General features: G+C 36.4%; 1 protein-coding gene across 1 annotated transcript in view; it reads right to left on the reverse strand.

Annotated features, from left to right (window-relative positions):
• Positions 1–683: 683 nt before the first annotated feature.
• LOC122403624 (sodium/hydrogen exchanger 9B2) overlaps positions 684–19,751 on the reverse strand; it is a 221,689-nt gene continuing 202,621 nt past the window's right edge. Inside the window, exon 5 of the mRNA XM_043407241.1 lies at positions 684–1,350. Coding sequence (XP_043263176.1) covers positions 823–1,350 — 528 coding nt within the window. The 3' untranslated portion in view covers positions 684–822. The remainder of the gene's footprint in view (positions 1,351–19,751) is intronic.

Consider the following 19,751-nt stretch of genomic DNA (forward strand, 5'->3'; position numbering starts at 1 on the left):
GAAACTATTCTCTTATTGCTCACGTTGCATTATCGTGAAACAGGATGAAACGCTATAAGAACTTGAATTCAACTTTCCAAATCATCGACCACAGGCACCGCCATGACAACAGCGTCAGAACGTAGCAACGAATATATTTGAATCGAGGGGATGAAACATAAACGACAGAACCTTGGATGGTGATTCAGAAACTATTCTCTTATTGCTCACGTTGCATGATCGTGAAACAGGATGAAACGCTATAAGAACTTGCTCTCAACTTTCCAATCATCGATCTCAGGCACCGCCATGACAACAGCGTCAGAACGTAGCAACGAATGTATTTGAATCGAGGGGATGAAACATAAACGACAGAACCTTGGATGGTGATTCAGAAACTATTCTCTTATTGCTCACGTTGCATGATCGTGAAACAGGATGAAACGCTATAAGAACTTGCTCTCAACTTTCCAATCATCGATCTCAGGCACCGCCATAACAACAGCGTCAGAACGTAGCAACGAATGTATTTGAATCAAGGGGATGAAACATAAACGACAGAACCTTGGATGGTGATTCAGAAACTATTCTCTTATTGTTCACGTTGCATGATCGTCAAACAGGATGAAACGCTATAAGAACTTGCTCTCAACTTTCCAAATCATCGATCACAGGCACCGCCATGACAACAGCGTCAGAACGTAGCAACGAATATATTTGAATCGAGGGAATGAAACATAAACGACCGAAGCTTGGATGGAGATTTTGAAAATATTCTTTTGCTGAGCGTTGCATGACCTTAAGAAAATAGAACGTTCAACGTGAACACGGATCACGTTCGTCTCAGGGTTTCCTCTCGTTTGCGGTCTCCTCGAGATCGGGGTCCTCGTTGATGATGGAAATGTCACGAATGGATGGTCTGCGCGCTTTCCAAGCTTCCGGCGGAGCGACCGGCGTTGTGGTCTTTGTGAGGAGTTTCGGTCCTGAGAGTGTGATAATGATGGCTCCCGCCGGGGCTGTGAGCAAGATCGAGAGCACGCATATCATCACCACCGTCTCTGCGTACATCACCTGTTGCGGGTCGTTAGGGTCGACCTTGTCGAGGGTGGCGGAGCCCAGGGCCGCCTGGACGGTGGCTTTCGCCATGCAGGCGAACGCGATGAAGATCTTCTCCTTCAGGTTCAGCTTCGAGCCGATTCCAACCAGAACCGTCGTCACGATTCGTATCACGATCGCCGTCAGCAGACACCCGATCCCGATGTAAACTGTTCTTCCATCGAGCTCGTCGATTTTTATCTGGGCGCCCGTCACGGCGAACAGGATCGGCTCGAAGATCATCCAGAAAATCTCGAAAGCTGTCGCCACTGGGTTCTGCAACAAAACATTCGCGGGATTAAATATAGGGTGTCTCGAATTTGTATCAAAATTCATTTTTTTTCGAGTCAATCTTTTTTAGGTCACATGCACCTTGTTGGTTATTAGTGACCACAATTGGGTTACCTAGAACTGATCATATTTAGAGCAATTGGTATACTTTAATGTCTTTTAATAAGTTTAAACCTTTTTTGCATGAGTCTATTTCTCGTAGGATCGTAAGTGAATTTTGTAGCTCATGTTGAATCCTCTTCATATTGTATTTAGGGCAAATTGTCAAGATGTGTTCAATAGTATTTTGTACGTTACAGTTGTCGCAGGAATTTGGATAGGTTTTTGTGATAAGGTATGAGTGTGTCCAGCTTGAGTGTCCTATTCTTAATCGGGTTGTTTTCACTTGATCTTTTCTATTTAGTGGTAGTGCCGGATTGAAGTCATACATATTGTTTCGAACTTTGTGTAGCTTAGTTGGTCTGCTATTTCTCCATTCTTTGTTGTATTTGAACTTTGAATATATATATATATATATACATACATTTATTTATGTTATTCAAATATACAGATAAATTAAAATAATATAAAAATCACTCGACCCAACAAACTTGACAAAATTTAATCCAGTCAAACGTTTAAATTGGTTAATTGCGTTCAAAATCAACAACTTCAATAGTTTCGAATTAAGTACACATAATGAAATATGAAAATACTGATAATATTTTGCACACATGATTATTGCATTATCAAAGACAAATATGGTGGTCATCGCTTTGATATTAATCGAGGAGTTCCACTAAAATCAGGTTCAACCATACATCACAAGTCCGGAAATTCGATGAAAAACAATTTTAATTCATTTCTGAATTGTAAAAAAAATTTATCATATTCAAATCTTGAACAGCCTGAACATTTAGATTTTCGATTTAATTCATGTTCTATGGAATAATTAATATTTTTGGTTGATAATTTAATTTTATAATGATGAAAATGTTCTGTTTCCCTAGAAAAAATGATTCTCTCCGTTATACATAGGTTGTTCGGAAATTGCAACGGGCGCGTGTGCTTTCATTTTATTATTTCACTACCGAACGAAGTATTTCGAACGCAGTGAAGTGGTCGTTGACTTCGAGTATGTCCGGTATTTACGATGTACAGTTTTCAAGTTTTCGGTGTTTGATCGACGGCGCTGCGCCATTTGCCGCCAGACGAATACATTGCACGAACACCCGGGGACTAATCCTCTTACGCGATACTGTTGCTGTTGTAACGATGACATGTTCTAAGCGTGCAATGATCGTATCGTGAAAAATAGCGGAAACAAAAGTTCGCGTAGAGTGACTACAGTTTATGCCCTACATCCTTTTTTTAGAATTACATCGTGTGCACGCGCGGAAGCTGTTTCCTGTTTTTCTTCTTCCTGCGGAACAATTATTCCATCGAGAAGAAAATTCAAATAAATAGTTTATTTATCGTCGAATTTCCAGATTGTTTGGACCAGAAAAAGGGAAATATATTTTAAGTGAAATACGAGGTGACTAACTAACAAAAAGGTCCTATTTAACAATGATATTATATATATAATTGGCACTAGTTTAATTATTTATTCATTGTTTATTCATTTAGAGGTCGCTTAAATATAATGTTGTATCATAGGTATGTCATTTTCACTGGTAGCATTATTTTGGTCCATAATAATTGTTGAGTCATTTAAGTGTCGCTTAAATATAATGTTGTATCATAGGTATATTGCTGGGCCCATAATCCTTTGTTGGAGTTTTGAATAATTCCACTTGCACACGTAAATCAATATATATTTAGTTATCACACATAATACAGATATATAATAAGCATAAAAAAACACAAACCCCCTTCATATATCATTTTCACTAGTTGAATTACTTTGGTCTATAATAATTATTGATTTATTTAAGGCCCGTTTAAATATAATCTTATATCATACGTATATCATTTCCACTAGTAGAATTACCTTGGTCTATAATAATTATTCGTTCATTTAAGGGTCGCTTAAATATAATGTTATATCGTGTACCTACATATCATTTCCACTAGTAGTCTTACTCTGGTCTATAACAATTTTTTATTCATTTAAGGGACGCTTAAATATAACGTTGTATCATACGTATATCATTTCCACTAGTAGAATTATTTTGGTCCATAATAATTGTTGAGTCATTTAAGGGACATTTAAATATAATATTGTATCATACGTATATCATTTCCACTAGTAGAATTATTTTGGTCCATAATAATTGTTGAGTCATTTAGGGCTGTGTAAATATAATATTGTATCATAGGTATACCATTTCCACTAGTAAAATTACTTTAGTCTATAATAATTATTCGTTCATTTAAGGGTCGCTTAAATATAATGTTGTATCGTGTACCTACATATCATTTCCACTAGTAGTCTTACTCTGGTCTATAACAATTTTTTATTCATTTAAGGGACGCTTAAATATAACGTTGTATCATACGTATATCATTTCCACTAGTAAAATTCTTTTGGTCCATAATAATTGTTGAGTCATTTAAGGGACATTTAAATATAATATTGTATCATACGTATATCATTTCCACTAGTAGAATTATTTTGGTCCATAATAATTATTGAGTCATTTAAGGGCTGTGTAAATATAATATTGTATCATAGGTATACCATTTCCACTAGTAGAATTACCTTGGTCTATAATAATTATTCGTTCATTTAAGGGTCGCCTAAATATAATGTTGTATCGTGTACATATCATTTCCACTAGTAGTCTTACTCTGGTCTATAACAATTTTTTATTCATTTAAGGGACGCTTAAATATAACGTTGTATCATACGTATATCATTTCCACTAGTAGAATTATTTTGGTCCATAATAATTGTTGAGTCATTTAAGGGACATTTAAATATAATATTGTATCATACGTATATCATTTCCACTAGTAGAATTATTTTGGTCCATAATAATTATTGAGTCATTTAAGGGCTGTGTAAATATAATATTGTATCATAGGTATACCATTTCCACTAGTAGAATTACCTTGGTCTATAATAATTATTCGTTCATTTAAGGGTCGCCTAAATATAATGTTGTATCGTGTACATATCATTTCCACTAGTAGATTTACTTTGGTCTATAACAATTTTTTATTCATTTAAGGGTCGCTTAAATATAACGTTGTATCATACGTATATCATTTCCACTAGTAGAATTATTTTGGTCCATAATAATTGTTGAGTCATTTAAGGGACATTTAAATATAATATTGTATCATACGTATATCATTTCCACTAGTAGAATTATTTTGGTCCATAATAATTATTGAGTCATTTAAGGGCTGTGTAAATATAATATTGTATCATAGGTATACCATTTCCACTAGTAGAATTACCTTGGTCTATAATAATTATTCGTTCATTTAAGGGTCGCCTAAATATAATGTTGTATCGTGTACATATCATTTCCACTAGTAGTCTTACTCTGGTCTATAACAATTTTTTATTCATTTAAGGGTCGCTTAAATATAACGTTGTATCATACGTATATCATTTCCACTAGTAGAATTATTTTGGTCCATAATAATTGTTGAGTCATTTAAGGGATATTTAAATATAATATTGTATCATACGTATATCATTTCTACTAGTAGAATTATTTTGGTCCATAATAATTATTGAGTCATTTAAGGGCTGTGTAAATATAATATTGTATCATAGGTATACCATTTCCACTAGTAGAATTACCTTGGTCTATAATAATTATTCGTTCATTTAAGGGTCGCCTAAATATAATGTTGTATCGTGTACATATCATTTCCACTAGTAGATTTACTTTGGTCTATAACAATTTTTTATTCATTTAAGGGTCGCTTAAATATAACGTTGTATCATACGTATATCATTTCCACTAGTAGAATTACTTTGGTCTATAATAATTATTGATTTATTTAAGGCCCGTTTAAATATAATCTTATATCATACGTATATCATTTCTACTAGTAGAATTATTTTGGTCCATAATAATTATTGAGTCATTTAAGGGCCCTATAAATATAATGTTGTATCATAGGTATATCATTTCCACTAGTAGAATTACCTTGGTCTATAATAATTATTCGTTCATTTAAGGGTCGCCTAAATATAATGTTGTATCGTGTACATATCATTTCCACTAGTAGACTTACTCTGGTCTATAACAATTTTTTATTCATTTAAGGGTCGCTTAAATATAACGTTGTATCATACGTATATCATTTCCACTAGTAGAATTATTTTGGTCCATAATAATTGTTGAGTCATTTAAGGGACATTTAAATATAATATTGTATCATACGTATATCATTTCCACTAGTAGAATTATTTTGGTCCATAATAATTATTGAGTCATTTAAGGGCTGTGTAAATATAATATTGTATCATAGGTATACCATTACCACTAGTAGAATTACCTTGGTCTATAATAATTATTCGTTCATTTAAGGGTCGCTTAAATATAATGTTGTATCGTGTACCTACATATCATTTCCACTAGTAGTCTTACTCTGGTCTATAACAATTTTTTATTCATTTAAGGGACGCTTAAATATAACGTTGTATCATACGTATATCATTTCCACTAGTAGAATTATTTTGGTCCATAATAATTGTTGAGTCATTTAAGGGACATTTAAATATAATATTGTATCATAGGTATATCATTTCCACTAGTAGAATTATTTTGGTCCATAATAATTATTGAGTCATTTAAGGGCTGTGTAAATATAATATTGTATCATAGGTATACCATTTCCACTAGTAGAATTACCTTGGTCTATAATAATTATTCGTTCATTTAAGGGCTGTGTAAATATAATGTTGTATCGTGTACATATCATTTCCACTAGTAGACTTACTTTGGTTTATAACAATTTTTTATTCATTTAAGGGACGCTTAAATATAACGTTGTATCATACGTATATCATTTCCACTAGTAGAATTATTTTGGTGCATAATAATTGTTGAGTCATTTAAGGGACATTTAAATATAATATTGTATCATACGTATATCATTTCCACTAGTAGAATTATTTTGGTCCATAATAATTGTTGAGTCATTTAGGGCTGTGTAAATATAATATTGTATCATAGGTATATCATTTCCACTAGTAGAATTACCTTGGTCTATAATAATTATTCGTTCATTTAAGGGTCGCCTAAATATAATGTTGTATCGTGTACATATCATTTCCACTAGTAGACTTACTTTGGTCTATAACAATTTTTTATTCATTTAAGGGTCGCTTAAATATAACGTTGTATCATACGTATATCATTTCCACTAGTAGAATTATTTTGGTCCATAATAATTGTTGAGTCATTTAAGGGACATTTAAATATAATATTGTATCTTACGTATATCATGTCCACTGGTAGAATTACTTTACTCCATAATAATAATTCATTTAATCAAGCATTCTCAATTTTCATCCGAATTTGTGTAACAACTAACATAGTTTTCATCGTAGTGAATAGTTTTCTTCTAAATCCAGTACGAACGATTTACTTCTCTTTCATTATTCGGTGAATAATTAACATCTTTTGCAGACATTTTCCGGGAGAAATCTCCGAGTGAAATGGGCTTCGAATCTGTCACGAGTCAAGTTTCCTGCTTAACCACGCCCACACAATTACCACTCAGGGTGGCGCGGCGTCGTTATTCTTCATCCCATGTCAGCAGACTCCCCTCAACTATGAGAGCCCGTCAATATCATTAATATTTCACTGTAGATATTGCCTTACTTAATAACCCCGACTTAACGACCACGCTTTTTCTTGTTGTAAATCAACACCATTAATATCGACACCAACATAATCGCTTGTCGTGTCTCCTCGAATCGTTAAAACAACTAAATAAGCCCTATAACAAGTAAATAAAAAAGATAATCAGAGAAAAATATTTTAAAATAAAAAAGAGAAAGTTTATACGCGAAAAAGAATCGAATTTATTTACGTTTCTTTAACACTAATCCTACTACTATTTCGTACTAAATTTTGGTTGACTTCCGATGTAAATAGGAAGTATATGTATAGCAAAGATGAAAGGAGAGAATTTTCAGTTTCCACTGTCTTAGAACAGACTAACAACGCGTATTAAAAATAGTTAAATTTTATACGCGTGCAGTTCCGAAACTAGTAGTGTTTTATTAATTATTGAGGCATTGATAGAAAGGACAAAGCCTCCCCTTTAAAATGGTTTTTGGTTGTTGTCGATCCGACTTTCCGTTTCGGAGATATCGTTGTCTAAATGAACTGTCTTCATTTTACTACATGAAAGTTCATTGACCTCGTGATGTCAACAATGGAATGTAAACAAACGATTCGAACCCTTATATCTCCGGAACTAATAAAGCTATCGACGTGTTCGAACGCTTGTTTTAAGGGGCATTTCATCCTCTACCTAATGATCATATCACCTACTATAATTTTTTCTATCTTCTATGTTTATTTTGACATTTACTTTGACGCTATATGTATACCCAATGAAGTTTCAGCAATTTTTATTGATCATATGACTGGTGAGCGATAAAATTGAATTGTCAATTGTTTATTTAATTGAAAATGAATTTAAATTTAAATACAGGATGTTTCCGTAATTACTAGCCAGCACTTTTTCTTAAATAGTTGTTTTCTGTAAAACTAATTGCGGTATCGACTTGGAACAAAATTCGTTTTCTTCTATCCGATGATAATTAAAAAACTTTTTAACATAAAAAAGAAGGATATTTTACGAATGAACATAAAAACACAAGTTTCTACATATATAATGCAAAAATTAGAAGTACATTTCCTCGTAAATGAGAAAAAGAAAGACTGGTGATATAGTTTAGTCAGGATTTTCACTGGTTGAAAAGCATTGATGTAACTAATATTTAAGAACGTTATTTTGAGGAACATTATATGAAAAGTCTGTGGAAAAATAAAGGTTAAGAGCCATTACAATAGAGTACGACTTTCAGTATAAGTATAAATGGTGGAGAAATGGACAGACAAGCAAAATGGTATTCAATTATCGTGGATACGAAGCGTCATACGAAAAAATTGAATCTAACTCGATATAACAGATGTATCACAGAATTAGTAATAATTCGGTCATTGTTTAGGAAAATCATATATCGAATGGATTGCATGGTTTATTATATTACATATTATTAACGAGCTACTGTTGAAACGAAGTGCATGGTGCAACAATCGATGGTCATCAATCTATTTAATATTGGGAAACAGGACAATAATGTCTTCATAAATAATGTTATGAAACCCTTCATAATTACTGTTCAATAATTACCGTTTAATTGTCTGCGCTCATACTGCATTTTCAGCCGAACAATTTGAACTTGTATCGACCACTATCATGCATGAATAAGTCGTATAATTACTCTGAAGAACAATGCAACTATTATAGTATATTACCATGTTATTATACACGCGTTTCAAATTCATCAATAGTATGTTTACAGTTGCCTTGGAGTAATGCAAATTACGTTTTAATGGGCATTAGGTTTGCAATGTGTTACAGACTGTGTACAATAAAATTCTAAAAAATTTAGTTAAATAAAGTACGTCCATTTAACATATGAACGCATTAATTTCATTTACCATATATATTTTATACATCATACATATATTAAAATGGCGAACAAAAATTTGTAAACGCAATATCGAGGTAATATATACATTTTCGTATCCTCAATAGATCAACATTTAAAAAATGTTGCATGTAAATGGTATTATTAGGTCGTCCCATATGTTCGTGCCGAGTTTTCTACTGCAACTTGAAGTAATATTTTAAACATGTAAGGAAGGCATCCTTAGTCTGTTTGAATGTGGCACGTGAGTAGTATGTCGCGATCTCCATACGTGGCGCTAGAGTGACGAGTCGAGGGAGATGTGCCACGAGGGTAATTGCGACATTTATTTGAAAGAGTGATTAGTGTACAAGAAGGGTGTGAATAAGAACATTGAATGTTGTTTTATAATGTATTATTTATCGGTAGGTTGGTGGTGTAAAATAAGTAGAAGTGTTCTCTGTAGAAACAAAGACTTTTATTAAATTCAACGCAATGCAATATGACTACTTAATGAATTGACAGTCAATTCTACCTGTAAAAACAAAGAAACAACATTCAATGTTCTTATTCACACCCTTCTTGTACACTAATCACTCTTTCAAATAAATGTCGCAATTCCCCTCGTGGCACATCTCCCTCGACTCGTCACTCTAGCGCCACGTATGGAGATCGCGACATACTACTCACGTGCCACATTCAAACAGACTAAGGATGCCTTCCTTACAAACATATGATGGAATTTTATGAAAAATAGTAAACCTCTTCTCGTTCAACAACTCCTTCCCTTTCTTTTGGCAAAGCCATTGTATCGACGCTCCAAAACTTGCTGGATATTTTATTCAAATTTAGTTTAACGCTTTTCATTAAAACGTTGACATTTTCAAATTGTTCATCCACTAATAAGCCTGGAGATTGTTATATATTATATCTTATAAGATTCGGTTTTATTATATGCTAACAGAAATATTTACTCAACCAGGCACTACCACGATTAAGAGAATTTTGTTCCATAAGCTAGTGTGGATTCCAAACTTCGAACTTTGACACAATATCTATTTGTTTCAAATTTCTATGAATTGTTGATGTTGCTATGTTTGAAATTTCAGAAGTCACCTAAACTGACTAATTTTCTTTGTTTTTTATTAGATTACAAATTTTATCCTCATCAATTTCAGAATATTGAACGGCACGAACTTATGGGACAACCTAATATATATAGCAACCGAGGAGTCGGTCGAGCGTTTGTGAGAGCGCGACTCCTCTGGTGGCGTGCATGGGAAGCGACGCCACACGCCCTACCAAGGTGATGACGTTGAGGATTGGCTTGACCAATCCTCCCACCAGTTAGTTTTCGTCACCTTGGTAGGAAGAGTCGAGGTTAGGTTAAGCGTAGTAGTATTTTATTCAAATTTAGTTTAACGCTTTTCATTAAAACGTTGACATTTACAAATTGTTCATCCTCTAATAAGCCTGGAGATTGTTATATATTATATCTTATAAGATTCGGTTTTATTATATGCTAACAGAAATATTTACGCAACTAGGCTCTACCACGATTAAGAGAATTTTGTTCCATAAGCTAGTGTGGATTCCAAACTTCGAACTTTGACACAATATCTATTTGTTTCAAATTTCTATGAATTGTTGATGTTACTGTGTTTGAAATTTCAGAAATCACCTAAACTGACAAACTTTCTTTGTTTTTTATTACATTACAAATTTTATCCTCATCAATTTCAGAATATTGAACGGCACGAACTTATGGGACGACCTAATACAATTGTCTTTACTGTTTTTGCAAATATCAATGTTGTATGAAGGCAAAATTTGAATTTTAAATAAAAAGATAAAACTCCATATTTTATTAAACTTAAGTGAAGCTATAATTCAAGAAATAGGGGAAAATGTGGATAGAATAAGAAAAAGTATTGTAGAGGGATGTTCATTAATTGATGGCCACTGTTAGGTACACGTGATTTTACTGTCATCTGGTCAACTTATTATGTTTGTTATGATTTTATATTATACTTTTTGGAAGACATAAGGAAGCTTGTGGAACGATGAACCAAGTCCATTGAGAAGTAAAGGGATCACGTTGAAAAATAACAACGTTAATGTCGACGTTCTAATTGTATTCAAATAAAATTGATAACAACATTGTGGATATTATTTCTAGAATTTCTCATAAAAGGGTGTCGATACAACGAGGAACAATTGAACCGTGTCGTAGAAGGATTGACCGTATAATTATTTTTCTGTCGCCATAGCTAGACTGGCAGCAGATTATTCGAGTAACACGAATATTTGATATTGTCGATCGACATTAATTGGATGCATTTTGCAATAATCTAGTTTAGAATAGCCTAACCCTCCTGTTATTCGCAGGAGGCTGGCTGGAAACGTGCTTAAACAGCTCCGGCGCTGTCAGAATCGCCCAGTTTCGAAATCGAAATATAATTCCGCCAAATTGTGGAGCAGTCCTCCGCAACATCGTGTGTCCGCAATAAGCCGAGATACAATTCCGAGGGACCCGGTTGATTTCACGTAATTGAATTGCATCGCTTCTACGGTCGACATGCATTAATTAACGCGACCCGATCGAATAAGTTAATTAGGGGTTCCCCGGTTCTTTCCGTTTCCGCCGAATCGCGGGGAGTTTCTTCTCTTTCTTTTTCCCCACCCCTCCTTCGTCTTACCAGGGAGGCATTTCCGCGAGTGCTTTCAGTGCGACCTGTAACCAGAGCAACCCTCGGTATTTCGCATAATTAATGAAATCGATCGTCGTTCGTGGAAGGCAAACTTCATTATATAACCTCCACTACTTAATTACGAACCGCTTCCATTCTCCGTCGATCGCGACGCTTTGCATCTCGTTTCACCTTTCTGCTCCCTGTCTTCGTCACCCTTTACACTTATACGCAGGCTGCATTATCGTGTAAAATCGTTTATTTACCGATCTTCGGAGAGAAAAGGGACCCCGGGTCTCGCCAGCTTCCCCTGTTAATTACTCCCTCGACGCTCGTGTCCACGTGAAACGGCGATGCGATTGGGTCTATGATTTATCCTCTCTATACTCTCTTCCCTGCACGTTTTGCGTATAGAAATTATCGCCGATTATTCCCTGCTCTATTTATTCTCCTTACATTTTGCTAACACCATGCTGACGTTAGTGGTGATTCCGACAATGTGCCTTACGAGGTTATTAACGAGCACCTGGCATTTGTAATACAACATATTATGAGGAGAAGAGAAGAGAAATTATTCGACTATATATGGAAAAAATGTCTCTCCAGAAGGCTGGAAGGATGCTATAGTTGTTTCTATTCTGAAGCCTTACGAGATTATTAACGAGCACCTGGCATTTGTAATACAACATATTATGAGGAGAAGAGAAGAGAAATTATTCGACTATATATGGAAAAAATGTCTCTCCAGAAGGCTGGAAGGATGCTATAGTTGTTTCTATTCTGAAGCCTTACGAGATTATTAACGAGCACCTGGCATTTGTAATACAACATATTATGAGGAGAAGAGAAGAGAAATTATTCGACTATATATGGAAAAAATGTCTCTCCAGAAGGCTGGAAGGATGCTATAGTTGTTTCTATTCTGAAGCCTGGAAAATCACCCACAGCACCGAGCAGTTATCGCCCTATATCTTTAACTAATACCTTATGCAAATTAATGAAGAAAGTCATCAATAATAGATTAAAGTGGATTCTCGAATCTAATAAATTAATATCGCCTTACCAAAGCGGATTTAGATCCTTTTTCTCTACCTATACTCATTAATATACAAGCAAACATCTGTGATTCTCTATTAAATAACCAGCATACAACATTAATATCAATGGATATAGAAAAAGCATATGATTTAACTTGCAGGAAAAGAATATTAGAGATCCTTAAGAATTATGGATTCTACGGCAATATATTTTCCTTTATTGAAAATTTTTTAGAAACGCACGTATTAGAGTTCGAATCAATAACTGCTTTTCACGTCCAATAATGCTACAGAATGGGGTCCCTCAAGGATCTGTTCTCAGTGTCACCTTATTCCTAATTGCAATCAACCAAGTTATATCTATAGTAGATCTGCCGGTTAAAGCGTTCCTCTATGCTGACGATCTTTCAATTCTATGCAAAGGAAGATATCCTGAAACAACCCAGTGCATACTACAAACGACGCTAAATTAACTGTATGAGTGGTCGAAGGTGTCCGGTTTTAAATTCTCAAATTCCAAAACAGCAGTAATAACCTTCTCCAAACAGCGTGATCCGCCAGAAATTAAACTCTATCTAGGAAACACTGAAATTCAACGAGTTAACACTATTAAAATCCTCGGGTTAACCTTTGACAGCAGAATAACATGGAAAGCTCACATAACGAACCTCAAAAATGACTGCACCAAACGTTTAAACTTTCTGAAGGTTCTTGCAGTCAATAATTGGGGCGCTGACAAAGAAATTCTAATGAAGACATACAAAGCTACCATTGGATCAAAATTAGATTATGGCGCAATTATATATTGCTCGGCAAAACAATCTGTTCTTAAGAAACTTGATGCAATTCACCATGCAGCACTAAGAATATCTGTTGGAGCGTACATAAAGAGCCCTATCCTAAGTATATTAAAGGAAGCAAATGAACCTTCTCTCAGTTTTAGAAGAAAATTACTTAGCATTTCATATGCCATAAAATCTGCTGCCTCTCCTACCAAGCCGGTTTATCAGAATGTCTTCTCAAATCGAAATTATGCCAAATTTTTACTGCGTGTAAGTGCTCCTAAAGTAAGTACTCTCTACCACAAAATCCGGACTTATGAAAATGAACTAAATATCAAATTAGCCCACCTAAACCTCAGAAGATTACCTAAATATCCTCCTTGGACCTTGCCTCCTCTCAAAATTCGTAATGACCTAGAGATGTACAAAAAGTTGGAAACCAACCCAGATATCTTTTTATCTCTAGCCAACGAGCTTATTAATGAGTATGATGGCTACCTACATATATATACCGACGGATCAAAATTTAATTCAGGAACGGGTTGTGCAATTTTCACCTCTTCTTCCACCCTCAAGATCAAACTACCAACTTTCGCATCAGGATACACAGCAGAATTGTTAGCAATCGGGAGAGCAGTCCAATTCGCGTATGAGGCACCGAATAAAAAAATAGCCATCTTTAAAGGTTCTAAAAGTGTCTTAACAGCGATTCAAAACTGGTCACACACGGATGATAACGTATTGTATATAATAGAAACCTATGATGAAACAGTCAAACAGAACAAAGAAATAGTATTCATATGGATTCCATCACATGTTGGAATACAAGGTAAGGACTCAGCTGATGCTGCAACTAAGAAGGTGGCCACCAGTTCATCAGCAGAAATCGAAAATCTTTTTATCCTGGATGACCTTCTAAAAGAAATTAAAATGAAACTAGAAATGAAATGGGAAGAGGAATGGATATGTAAAGCTCCTTCTCATATTAAAAGATTTACTGTAAGTTTTTTTGATCACTCTACTGAAAAAAGGAAATTAATGACACCAAGAAGGGAACAAGTGATAATTATGCGCATAAGGATTGGACATTCTAGAATGACTCACTCTTACTTATTGTTACGAGACCCTGCACCTATATGTGATGAGTGCTATGAGAGAATGACAATTGAACACCTCATGATAAGCTGTTCCAAATACAACAGGACTCGTATGCAACATAGTTTGGAACCTGAGCTCGAAGACAACCTCGTCGGTCATAAAATGCGGAGCGTACTCTCATTTCTTAGAGAATCTGGACTTTTCAATAAGCTATTATAAGTATTGTTAATTGTACCGATGTCGCTAATAACTATGTAGTTGATACGACGTTAAACCATTAAATAAAAAAAAAGAGAAAATCAACGGAGAAAAGTTGTAGGAAGAAGAGTAGCAGGCCTTGCCTTAGACGCTGGGACATTTAATGGTTGGTCGTGGAGTGTATATGTAGAAATAGGTGGTCGAGCGAGTACTTGTGAGAGAGACGAGAGAGTAGCCCTCTGCTGGCGAGTGCAGGAGGTGTTTCTACAGTATAGAATAATTATTACGTGTTAAATTTGGAACATTCTGTTAGTGTAGGAGATACAAATTTACAGATTATATAATTAATAATCGATTAGTTGATTCTTTCATTTTATAAGAATAAATACTAAAAAAATACTTAAGACAAGTTTAAATAATTGTTAAATTGTTTTCTCTGGAACTAACTACGGTATCGACTTTAAATAAAATTCATTTTAAAGGACTTTTCATCCTCTATCCGATGAATATATCATCTGTTATTATTTATTGTGAAATCTAGTTATTAAATAATTTCCAGTTAGATTTTATTTAATTTCATAACTAACTTTATTCTGTTATTCAAATTTTAATTTTTATTTAATGTTTCAGTCGCGTTTTATGTATCATGTTAAATTCAGGCTTTACAAAATATTATCGACTAAACTGACCAATAAATTATAATACAAAAGGTTTAATAAAACAATGCCCTGACGGCTTGTTGTATGGAGGAAGTGTATAGACGAGATACCAGAAGGAAAGGAGAGAAACGGTTGTGCCAAACTGTAATTATAAATATATACAGAGTGTTCAAAAAAAAACCATTCAATATTTATATGGTATATAGGATACACTGTACTGACAATGAGTAGAAAAGCTTTAGTAAACATAGGTCGAAAGGTCAAGTGTTTCTGAGATTTTTGTTTGCTAGTATCATGATTGACTAACTTGCTTCCATCGCAAGAGGAAGTTTCTTGCTGCAATCGACAATAAAAATGAAACCATATGGTGGATATAACTGAGACTTTGACAACTGTCTAGTGAGTCATGATGCCTACTAAAAACAAACCATTTTCGATGCTAAAAGCGCCAGGTCTTGGACTTTCTAATGACTAATTGAACGACCCCCGTAACTCCACAAGACTCTGTCATCGATTCAGAACAACTTAACCCTTTGCACTCCTATGTCGAGTGTGATTCGACGTCAATTTTGATCTCAGGAGCAAACCAAAGAGATATCGTACACTTGAAAATTACAAAACACAACAACAGTGTAAATAAACCAGATATTTTAACACGTAAATTTCAAACAAAACACTTAAAGGCGTTGGAAGCTGCTGGTAACAAAATTGAAATATAATTCGGAGTGCAAAGGGTTAAACAGTTGATTATTTATTTCAATAAAGGTCTCTCGTGCAGATTCTTGCAGGTTCCTCCGAACGTTTGATATTTTAATGCTCGATCCGGTTGAACCGAATTCCAAACAGAAAGGCTCCCCTACAAGAAACGTAAACAAAACGATGCAAATATCCGGGCAAAGCGTTTGTCGCGACGGTTCCTCCTTTCGCGAGTTCGGATGTCTACTTTCCAAACAAACCACCGCGTTAAACGCTCGACTCGTCGAAAGCAAACTCCAAAGAAATCCGAAGGTAAAACAGAGCTCGACGTCGTTGCCGCGGAAACGCAGAATCCGGTCTAGATCCGAGAGGATAAATCATCTATTTGCGTGGGAAAAATAGCGCGCGAGCACACGGGGCCAAGCTCGCAAAATGCCGGACGGGAAATGGCGGAGGAAGGACGTTTAGTCGTTGCAGTTACCGTTGCGTTACAAGTTACAACCGGGCCAGTACCCTTTTCCTTCCCTTATCTCAAACTCGACGAGCAACTACTACAAACTAAGTTTACCTCCGTTTATGTGGTCGCTAAAAGCACGGGGGAAGGTGGAGAGGGGTCATCGGTCCGTGCATCCATCGTCAACAACAAGGAACGCGGATAGACTGTATTCAAATGCGTCCCCTTTATGCAGCAAAGATCCGTTTTTGGAGTTTGACGAATTCCCTCGAACACGCTTCTACGGGAGCAACCACTCCAGGTTCCTGACAAATCACGCCCGGGTATGTTAATCTTGCGAACGTTCGTGTTGGAACTTTCAAGATATCCGATTTCGACGAAATATAGGGGAAACTCGAATAATTTTACGCCACTGCTAAGTCGCTGGTAATTTGAATAAAGTCCATTCATTAGATAATTCTGTTATCTTCGGGAACACTCTCGAAACAATTGGTCGACGGATATGTATAGTTGTTACCGTGAATGACCGAAATTGGAGAATGTCAACTTTCACCGGTGAATGTCAACAGATACCAAATACCTCGGTGAAAGATCGAATATTTCATTACATTGTTGTACATTCGGACCCTCTCCGGTGTGTGTCGACAATCACAGATATGCTCTGGTGGGGGTCCAAAACAGAAGAGTCAAAAAACAAGCGACTGGCTCTCTCCTGCCAAATCCTTTGTTCTGCTCGGAGTCAATCAGCTTTGTCAGTCTTATGCAAGCTTTGATAACGCGAGCAACGTTTTCTTAATTTTTTTTCCGATGCCCTAATTTATACTAAATAGATACTGCAGTAAATCGTGATCTTTTTCTAACCCAGACCTAACCCAGACCTAACCCAGACTTAATTCAGACTTATTCCAGACCTAACCCAGACCTAACCCAGACCTAACCCAAACCTAACCCAGACCTAACCCCCGTTATCAGCGATGAATTGGTCTGGGTTAGGTCTGGAATAAGTCTGAATTAAGTCTGGGTTAGGTCTGGGTTAGGTCTGAATTAAGTCTGGGTTAGGTCTGGGTTAGGTCTGGGTTAGGTCTGGGTTAGGTCTGGGTTAGGTCTGGGTTAGGTCTTCCAGCAAATGATTCCGGCTGGAGCCACGCAACGGTCCGTTGGTGCAGTCCTGCCACATTGGCAAGAGTGGCAGGACAAACCGGGTAGGCTGTCCTACAGGATAACACAGGTACTCACCGGGCATGGTTGCTTTGGTGAGTACCTGTGTCGAATCGGGAAGGAGGCGACGGCGGTGTGCCACCATTGTGGAGGACCCCAGGACACGGCGCAGCACACGCTGGAAGTCTGCCCAGCGTGGGTAGATGAGCGCCGTGTTCTGGAGGAGGAAGTGGGAAGAAATCTCTCGCTGGCTACCATAGTGGGAAAGATGGTGGCCAGCGAGAAAACCTGGCAAGTGGTGGCCTCCTTCTGTGAAGTTGTTATGTCACAGAAGGAGGCCGCCGAGCGGGAGCGCGAGCGGACCGCGCATCCCGCTCGGAGAGGGAGGGCTCGGAGAGGGGCCAGAGCGAGGCATCCTTCGCCTCCTGGCCCCCTCCGACGCCCTTGAGGTCTAGTGGGACCTCCAGAAGTGGGGCGGCCCGCCAGCACTCTCCTCCGACCACCACGTCGGTGGTCAGGAGATTGGCAGGCCGCCCCTGGGGGTTGCAGGTGCTCGGTGCAAGGGGCCCGAGCACCGAAGGCAGCCCCGGGGCTGCGGGCGTCGGGTGACCTGGCGTCCGTGGCGGAGAAATCAGGGGGGGGAAGGACATGTCGTCCTTCCCCCCGGGATGAGCCTCGACAGGCAAGGCGCGGCGGGGGACTCTGTGATGTCTCACTAGAGTTCCCGGTCCCTCGCCGCAGCGCCGGAGGACGGTCACCGTGGGGTTTTAGCCGGTAAGAGTCCGGCACTACCCCGAGGCCCCCCCTACTTAGGGCCTCGGGGTGTCCATGAGGATTTCCCCACGTACAGGTCTGGGTTAGATCCTTTCAGAAAGAGAGGCGAAAAAGTTACGTCACCCTTGTGACGTTTTATAGCGACTGAATTACGGGGAAGAAAATATAAATCTCCAACATGTTCAACACTCACCATTAGTGCATGGTGAATGTCAACATTTACCGGTGTAAGTCAGAAATAAGGGTGTTTAGCAAATATTTCGGACATACACTAAGCGACTATGTGAATGTTGACATTCACCGGTGAAAGTCGACATTCTCCAGATTTCGGTGTTTCACTGTAACATAGTTACAGTATTGAAGGAGGTTTGCTCGTCCCACCGCAGCGCCACCTTAGTATGCGCCATGTAGTCGCGCTTAGGCGTATGCCCATTTCAGTTTGTCCTTTTTATTACTTATTACTTATTATATATATCTGTATTATGTGTAATAACTAAATATATCGTGTTATGTGTGTAAGTGGAGTTATTCAAAACCCCAACATACAGTAACATTAATATTAATATAAATTGTAATTTTCTTTACGATGCACAGTGTGTCCAGAAATGGACAAAAGTCTATGTTTTATAAATTCTTACACCCCAAAATGTTAATAAAGCACTATCCATAACTTTTACTGAATTTATCAATTTATTGTTGAAAATGATGCTAGAAATGTATTGCAATTTTCGGTGCATTTTCTTAAACATGTGCCATTTACCGAAAATTTGTGTTCTTTGACTTAATTTTTGCAAGTTATGTACAGTATTATAGTACCTTCCAAACTTCCAATCTTTTTACAATATTAACAATTGGTCCCAATTTTTTATGTAAAAAAAATTTATCAACCTTGAATTGAATTTTAAAAAAATACCTCGATGATTTTTTGTATATTAATTTAGGGCATATTAAACTTCAATTATTGCAAGTACTGATACTTGCTGCGAATCAGAATCGAAATTAATAAAAAATTATTCCTGTATCTATTTTATATTTTCATTAAAAAGAAATAAAGGAAAAACATTACACTAAAACTGATTTCAGAAAATCATAACGTTACTTTCTTGAAATAAATATAAATTAAATTAAACCAAACTATTATGCACTTAAGTTTTATATATTATATATCTTTATTGTACTTAGATTATTTAGTGAATAATTGAAATTAATATTTACGTTTGCGTTAAAAGAAGATATATTT

Source organism: Colletes gigas, unplaced genomic scaffold (assembly GCF_013123115.1).
Source record: "Colletes gigas isolate AHSC1104 unplaced genomic scaffold, ASM1312311v1 Colletes_gigas_Sc00064, whole genome shotgun sequence".
In the NCBI taxonomy this organism is placed as follows: Eukaryota; Metazoa; Arthropoda; class Insecta; order Hymenoptera; family Colletidae; genus Colletes; species Colletes gigas.